This window comes from Barbus barbus, assembly GCF_936440315.1.
Source record: "Barbus barbus genome assembly, chromosome: 11".
NCBI classification, from domain to species: Eukaryota; Metazoa; Chordata; class Actinopteri; order Cypriniformes; family Cyprinidae; genus Barbus; species Barbus barbus.
The window spans coordinates 20,312,335-20,321,333 of record NC_136739.1 but is presented as its reverse complement, the minus strand read 5'-3'; the positions used below and the strand labels follow the sequence as shown (position 1 = coordinate 20,321,333).

The 8,999-nt window shown below is 38.3% G+C and overlaps 1 protein-coding gene across 1 annotated transcript in view; it reads right to left on the bottom strand.

Annotated features, from left to right (window-relative positions):
* Nucleotides 1-3,358: 3,358 nt before the first annotated feature.
* Nucleotides 3,359-8,999, bottom strand: part of LOC306877167 (citramalyl-CoA lyase, mitochondrial-like) — a 68,351-nt gene continuing 62,710 nt past the window's right edge. The window contains exons 7-8 of the mRNA XM_079428733.1: nucleotides 5,273-5,397; nucleotides 3,359-4,255 (exon numbers count right to left, since the gene is read on the bottom strand). Coding sequence (XP_079284859.1) covers nucleotides 4,160-4,255; nucleotides 5,273-5,397 — 221 coding nt within the window. The 3' untranslated portion in view covers nucleotides 3,359-4,159. The remainder of the gene's footprint in view (nucleotides 4,256-5,272; nucleotides 5,398-8,999) is intronic.

Sequence of the window (8,999 nt, the reverse complement as noted above, 5' to 3'; positions counted from 1 at the left end):
GTGATAATGAGCCAGCCGCCATAATATACATAAAACCATGATGCTCTGATTATCCTGGAGGCTACGCGACAATTGCACCATTTTGTCACAACAGAAGGAAAAGTCAATTTGGAGGGGGGCTGCCATGGGCTTATAATTGGGGAATCCACCCATGGGCTGTTCCTAAGATACTACTAACAGTGAGGTGGAAATTACATCTGCTCATAGTTCTCTATAACCCTGACGATGAAGATGCTGTCAAAATAAAAAAGAAAAATTAATATTGCTTAAAAACGGCCTTTTTAAATGGTCTTCTTTATAATGAGTCATTCATCTCTGTTAAAAACGAGTACACTTCATGGTAAATTATTATTATTATTTTTATTACCTCTATAACAAATATTATGTATTTCATTAGATCAAATTAATAATTCAAGTAACAGACAACAATGCACAAATGAACATTTTTCCACATTGTATTTCTTTTCTTAAGATGAACTTTCATGAATAAAGATACATGGGGTCAAGTAACCTAAAAACAAAAAAAGTTTTGAAGACTATTTTGTCGCACTGTAACGAGTCTGATTTACGTGGCCCCTCGACTCGAAGCCATAGCAACCGCAGACAAAGACCGGAGGAGTTTGTCCTTTGATCTGTCTCCATTTCAAATAAAGAGTCAGCTCAAAGTCTCCAGCTATTCAGAGAAACCTATCCTTCACTCAATCACACATTCAGTATTCCGGCCAAACATTAAAGTTACAATACCACACATGACCAAATCATCTTTTTAAGAGCTTATGAAATGGAAAAAAGGAGTATTAGGAAATATGGAACATGATTGAAAATAGAAAAGTATTGAAAATTCACGTAGGGCCTAAAAGCATTTATATTACAATAAACAAATTCACGTTGGATTGTGATATCAAGGTGTGCGCTATATATGTTCTGACTGTTTCTGGTTCATAGCCTGTATAAAGGTAAAAACTAAAATAATTTAATTAACCCATTATATTTTAATACGCTGCATTGCACCTAAAATAAAGAAAAATAAGTAAAAAGCAGAGATGAAGGGGGAAATAAATCATACATATTACTCATACATATAGGCCTAGGGCTATCTCTAGTCGTGTATTTTTTAAGGAATAAAATAAAGTTTGCACAGATATTTCTAAAGACTTGTTTAAACTGATAAAATGCAGACATGAGAGCAACACAAAAACGTGAGCATAACAGCAGAATTTACGCATGTTATTAAATTTACTATTATTAATAGGCTATTATTATAGTCATCCCTAAGGAAATAAAGTGTAGTGTTCAGTAAGTTAATATCCCAAATGCAATAATTTGTATTTTAGTGTTTTGTTAATACTTTCTCAAAAGAGCTAAAGCTTTATTATTTTCTTTTCCCTCTTAAATCTCACGGAAAGCTAGGCATTTGCGTCGCATCTGCACCTGCACAGCGCTACATATATTAAGTTATTCTGTTAATGATATTCCAGCAAATTCAAAAGTCATGTTAGCCTACGTGCACAAAACGCCAGACATTTTACAACATTACTAGAGTTCATTTTTCACCCATTACACCCAATGCCAATAAATTCAACTTCATTTCAATTACACATTATTTCCGAAATGGTTCCTGCCTGCCCTTGTTGTAACGATTCGTTTTATTGCAGGGGAATTATCTTTGTTGAAATGAGTTTGTCATATATTGTCTAGTAAAAGAATGAAGTCATTATTGGGAGATCCCTTGGCGAGAAATTAGGCGAGCAAAACCCTCCCTGCCACACGGGTCCCATTGAGATTAATGAAAAATATGTAAAACGTTTCCTTTTAATTTTCCTCTGAAAGCACTTTGCATACATGCATTTTCTCTGCTGGGTTGATATCAGATAATTTATGAGAGCAATCTCAGCACATAACCATCAGGACTGTGTTTCAAGCCTAATTGAGTGCTGTCAAGATTAGGTAAGGTCCTATTCGTGTTAATTGTATTGTACTCTCTTTGGGAATACTAGGAAATGTATTTAAATAATTCCGCCTTGTGAGCTGAAAAGATTATGTCAACTTACAGGCATAATAGAAATGTCATGAAAAATGACAAAGAAGTGGGAGGAAGTAGAATTTCGCTGTTCTATGTCGCGGAATCCGTAAATCCTTTAAACCCTGAATCTTTGGCTACACAGAGCAGTTTCAACATAATTAATAAAATTAATGCTGTCTTTAGCGGATGGATCAGGGTTAATTACGTTGCTAAAAATAATGTAATTTCACAAAAATCGATCACACACCATAAAGGCACAAAACCCACAAAGTAAGGGGCAGTCAAAAAAGCTTTAGTTTCATATCAATCGACAATCAAATATCTAATCTCACTCATTTTCTACAAAGGCTGAAGTGAATTAAGTTCAGAGGTTATCATCTTAGATCTTTTGTGTGCATGGGGTGTGTTAAAGGGACAGTTACCCAAAAAAGAAAATTCTGTCATCATTTACTCCCCCTCCAAACCTGTATTTCTTTTGCAGAACACAGAAGAAAAAACTTTGAAGAATGTTCCAGCAGTTTTTGTCCTTATAATTGAAGTAACTGGCGTTCAGAAAAAAACAAAAGCAAACAAAGCAGAAAAAACAAACAAACAAAGAAACACCCCCCCCCCCCCCCCACCCCCCACCCCCCACACACATACATATACAAATAAATAGATAATTAAAAATAAATACTTAAAGTTTATCATTTCGGTGAATTTTGCATAATAGCCCAGTATTTCTGTTCCTATAAGTTGTGTTTGAACAAAATACAAGCAAATTTAACTAACTAAATGCAGGACGGCTCTAGATGAATCTCATGTCGTTGGCCTATTGACCTACAGTCTCGGGCTCTGATTGAGAGACTTGAAGACATGCTTAAAGAGCACTTACAGCAAAAGGGCTTGTCTGACATGAGTCTAAAAAGACGATTCCAAAGAAAATGAAAAATAAATGAGTGCAAAAGGCAGAGAGCATGGAAAGGGGGGTGGGGGGTGTTAGAGAGTGGGCCGGGTGCCAGGCCGTCAGCTTACTGTCGGGCCCTTTGGGCCACTCACAGCAGCGGCTTCCATCTTTCTGTCTGCGTCCCGAGGCTGGCACAGAGCTCGGGCCGAGGCGCTCGCAACACTATTGATCATGCCATATTCATTCCCATTTTATGCAGAGGCCTCTATTACCATAGTGACCAACTGAACCATCAACCATTCCCCCCACCCCCATCCCAGACAAATCCGTCCCAGACATTTCTGCCAAATATGTCATCAGCTAGTGGGAGACCAGCAGCAAGGAGCGGGAACATAGCGTCCTGTAGAATGTATTCATGACAAACACAACATAAAAAACAACAACGCCCTCAAGGGTGGAAAGGATGGTCATTCATTGGGGATGACATCCTGGAGTTTTATTTCACAAGAGGCATTCTTGACAAAGTGTGTGTGTGAGGAACACTGGTAAAATGAACAAGGGCGGCACATCTTTTGAGCACTTGGCCATGTTCACGGTGACTTCGACGCTGGAAGGAGGGATGGGAATCACTGACCGGGAAACAAAGGCCCTGGAAAAATACTGATATTTACATAGAGCGAGCCCTCGCGGAGTCCTTTGTGCACGTGTTTGCGAGTGAGTGTTTGTGGCACGGCGCGTAGAGATTACGCCAGGCTGCAGACGCATTCAAGCCTTGTCTTGAAGAACAAACTGGCTTGCTGAGTCCCGTGAAACAAAGGCCTACAATTTAGAGCGGGCTCACAGGTTCATTCTCTCAATGTAGGTTTTAGTAAATTCGCGGTCGCTTCTTGGCAAATAGCGCTTTGATGTTCCGGGGCCTGGAGGAGCCTTCAGGCTGAATGGAAGCTTGACGGCAGGGCAGCTCTGTTTGTTTGCCCTTTCGTTGGGCCAATAGTCTGCCCTGACACCAGAGAGGCAGTGGCAGGCATAACACACACACACAAATGCAAACTAATGCAGAAAATAGTAATGCACCAGGAACTTCAGAAGACAAAATAATCAGTCAATTAATCTGAAATCAACACATCAACTAGAACATCATCTCTGTTGCTGGTTAAACAAATGCACAGGTCGTTTTTAGCTCTTGACGTGAAGTGCACGGCACAGCCAGCATGGTGCGGATTTTGATGTCTGAGGAACTCAGGTTTGGCTCACTTTCCCTGAACAGTTGAAGCCATCGTGACAATGTTCTGAGCTTGCTTCAGAGATGGCATGTCAATCATACTGCCATGAAAGGTGAAAGCCCCCTGAGGAGAAGAGAACAAAACTATGGTTGAATAACAATAAAGGCAGATACTGTCTAGAAGAACATACCCTACTACATAGCAACAATGCATATATGACACTACAAAGTAGGACAGAATGGCTATTCATAAATTCCCTAGAGAAAATCAAGAAAAGAGCCAAGGAGACAGCCAACGTATATAATACATATATAATTCTTCTTTTTGTAAGGGATACACTTATATAAATTATTTTGTTATTGGTGTCTGTTGCAGTAAATCAATAATATCCTTTTAGCTTCTAGTTTGAGCCTGTTTTATTCAGGTTGGTTGGGAATTTGCAAATGCGTGGAAAAAAAAGCCTAAGGATCATGAGAATGAAAATGGAAACATTCTTGACAGATGCAGGAATTAGTGCTGGAAGCCATTTATTTGCATGCTAAATATTCCTATTCATTGCGCCAATGTACTGAGCCGGATATTTCAATCAGCCTAACCAGTCCAGACCTCTTAAGAGGAAATAATTAAATGACATATGCATAAAATAAACTCAATATGCAGCTACGCTGCATCTTAAATGTAATATAATGGTGGTAGAGTGTCTAAAAATGACATGTTGAGAGGCAGAAACCCTCAGGTGGGTACTTTGCAAACATTTTCTGTAACAAATCTGCAAGGAGATTGAAGAGGGCATAGAAATTTACAGGAAAACGCAAAATAAATCGAGCAACTGTGTCCTGGAATCTCAGTTTGTGAGTAAAGAGCAGAACGGGGAGAGTGTCGCTGACGCACTCCCAGGCCATCCTTAGCGTAAGAATTACTGGCAGATTGTACATTACTAGCACATCTCAGACACGCGCAGCCCTACCAAGCAGAAAACACAGGACTCATTGATGCACTAAATTAGGAACTATAATATTCAACACCTCATTTGATTTTCTCCAACAAAAGTTACAGTGCAGCATGCATCATGGATGCTATATCAGGCTGGAAAATAATACAGATCTCTGTGTGGAAACTCAGGAACTACTGAATGTGCACCTTTCCTAACTTCTGATGCTCCTCGAATGCCGCGATCAGCTCCGTGGACCACTTGATTCTCTCTGGACTGGGGGCAAATTCCTCTTGAACAACCTTGATCTGGTTGGGGTGAATCACTTGTTTTCCTAGAAAGAAGGGACATTAAATTCAATTAATCTCTAACAATTTAACAAAAATAAATAAATATTCCAAAGAGAATAACATATTAATGGCCCTGTCTCAGTAAATAAATAAAGACATAAAATATTTTTAAATCATTAAACACCCTTACTTCAGTCACTTTTTGTTTTTAAAACCACCCATCATAACATGTACAGGCCAACAATTCTACAACCATCAGTCTCCAATAATAAGAGTTAGTAGTATTCATGTGATCTTTATAGGTCAGCCCACATGTAGGATAAAAATTCATTTATTTAGGTATAAACCTTTTTATTTCTATTTTTAGTGCACTATTAACAGTGTAACCCACTCACATACAAAACTCGGGATAAAAAAAAATAATAATCTAGGATTATTCCTCCACATTTAAAGGGTTTTGCTCCAGAGAAGCACTCCAGTACAGCTCCCTGACCAAGAATGAATTTAAGGGACACAGCAGGGACAAAGGATGCTATGAATTATGGGTGTCATCCCGATTTTCGCCTCGTGCCTCGCTGAACTCTGAAACTTTACTGCACGCTTAGTTACACTCCAATCTGAGGCAGCCTCTGTGAAACTTGACTTGCTGCTTTTATTACAGGCCCATGTGAGAGCCACACACAGGCAGTCACCTCAACACACTACACACACACAACATATAGATATAGATGTCATGGACAGCAACAAATGATACCTCTCATAAACTCATGTATGTGTGTTAATGACCCAACGCTGGGGTGAAAAATTAGAGGTGACTACAACAGATGAGCATAAAATGATCCATAATCCGAAGTCAGGAATCCATGTACTTACTACCTACTTTATCCATAAAAAAGAAAAATGCTTAAAGATAATCTGATCAACTAAAATTATTTCTTTCTTATTGGTTTAAACTCGATTTTTAATTTGAAATTATTATTATTTATGTAAGGTCTTTCTAAAAAAAATGTGGATGCTATTTTCAAATATACATTTCCTTTTCCTCCCTGCTTTGCAGCATCGGCTAAGAAGCTAAAACGGATTACGGTCATGACGGCAGAAACCTTATTCTCAAAAATAACATCTGTCCAGCATTGCACCATAATAATCAAGAACATGTTCCCAGATCAAACCTCTGGGTGATGAGTCTTAATTTGAGAAATATCTGTTACGTTTTGCTTCAGCGCGTCTCTTAAAACAAATACGGAAAGGTAGCTAGCCGACAGCCGTAGAATTTAATACATGAGAAAACCATTAGCTCCATCTGTGGCTCTTACCCTAGTTAACCCCTCTGAAACAGCCTCTGCCATGTGTTATCCATTGAGTTCCCACATAATTTAGCACACAATGTTACATATTGCAGTGTAATGTCAGTCATATGTTAACACAGTCTTGCAACAGCACAGGTGTTACTTTCTGCATCTTTTACACATTGTCGATGCCAAATGCTGCAAGAAACGACACAATCTGATGATGCAGCTGGGAGTGAATGAGGCGTCAGGTTAACCAATGACAGCTAAGCATGCGCTTCAATGTAAATAAAGCAAACCAGCTTGGTGACTGCGTTTTCTTATTGAGCCAATAGTGCTGCAGACGGAAAAACCACTAGTGTGTGTGTGTGTGTGTGTGTACACACTGTCCCTCTGCTGCTCTGGAGGAGACGGCCTGTTGGATCAACACCCTAAAGCTGAGGCTCAAGGTCCATGTTTGTGACGCCCATCGCAGAAAAGACTGGCAGGGGGTCGTTCCCTCACATCAACAAAATATGCCCCTTCCCCAGACTGCCACCTGTTCAGGAGCTGTCTGTTTTGACCCAGCTAGTGACAGAGTGAGCAAAGTGGGCGTGGTGAGCCCTTACGCAGCGACACTATTGGACGGTTGCTGTGCATCATTATCGCTCCCCAATGCCATTCAGCCAATCACGAGGTGCCATCTGGTTTGGGTACGTATGGTTGGCTCACTACCATTTAGCAGAGTGCCACTGTCAGATGACTCTCAAAATCTCACATAGACGGACAGAATCTATCAAAAAGGCAGGGAAAAAACTGAAAAGGATGCAAATTAATAAAATTAAGAAGGAAAATGTTATTACGTCTGAATTAATATAATGGAAAAAATATCTAACCTTTTTATATATTTTCATTTTAGGAGACCAACAAATTTTTCTCTTATTAATTACACAACACCATATCTATGTAGTTATGACTAAAATTCCTCAAATAAATAAATACGGGGCAAGGTCAAATTACAGGTGAGGAATTCAGGGAAAAAATGCTTAAAACACAATGTGTGCAGTGATACATACAAGAAGAGAGGATACAATTTATGGTAGATGTTTAACTTTTTGGCCTCTCTGATTTGATTTAATTGCTTGTCTGTTGATAAAGATGTACCTGTTGTAGTATTTTTCCCAATTATTATTTTAATAGGAATATAATTACTATAAGACAAATGCTTAAAAAAAAGCGTTATATGTAAAAAAAAAAAAAAAAAAGGCCTAAATTAAAGCATTTGAAATTAGTCTGCCACGCTTTATCTAAGAGCTCACTGAATGAAATTTTCTATGTTTTAATTATAAAACATTAAAATCAGAAACATTTCCTAAAAGATACAATTATATGATTTAAAATAATATATAAATGCATTTTCAAAATACAAAAAGTGTGATTTCAACTAAACCTTTTATTTATAAAAAGCATTCTGACACCCCAATTGCTGTATTTGCATTAATAGTGATAGATTTGCACATGCAAGTGGCAAAAGAAAAAAAAAAAAATTAGCTAAACTACATTTATCAGCATTCAATTTCAATTGCCTACGGACAAACACACACTCATTCACTCACTCACTCCACACTGAGGGTGCAAACTGTAAACAGTGTTTCTGTAGCCCTCCCGACACAGGGACCTCAGACTAGCAGTGGCAAACAGAACGGCGGTGAGCTCAGCGCATGCAACACGAGGAGCCGCTCCAATTCAGACTCGCACGAGAGGCAGAAGAGAGTCATCAAACACGACCCCACCTGCCTAATGACAGGCTGCTGAACAGAGTGCCCGGCTGATGGGCTGCAACATAGCATGATCAACCCGCAGGCTGGCTGCTGGGGAAATGAAAACAAACAACCTTGCAGTGGCAACCCCAGAGATATCCTGGGATGCCACAATCCGTAAAATAATTATAAAAAGTAAATCATTTAGTTGGCTCACATACATTTGTGCATATCCTTATAAACAAAATACAAAATTTAAGTAAAAATGTGTTAATATACTGCACTGTAGTAGCCATTACAATCTTCAAAATCAAATAGTTTACAGGTGATCCAACAAAAATGTATTATGATTTTACAGTAGTAATAATATTATGGTAATTGAGAGACTATGGTTATCATTGTAATTTCTTTTATAATAGCTGTTAATACCCTTCAATTAATCAAATAAATGTGACTAAAATAGTTTCTGTATGAAAAGCCTTTTTAAATTATGTTGCTGTTTTAAATTAAATCCAGTGATTAAATGTGTCAGATGGAATTAGTGATGAATTTTAATGTTAAAAAAGTAAAAAAAAAAAAAAAAATTGGCATGAGGAAAACAAGATGGCAGAAAAGCGA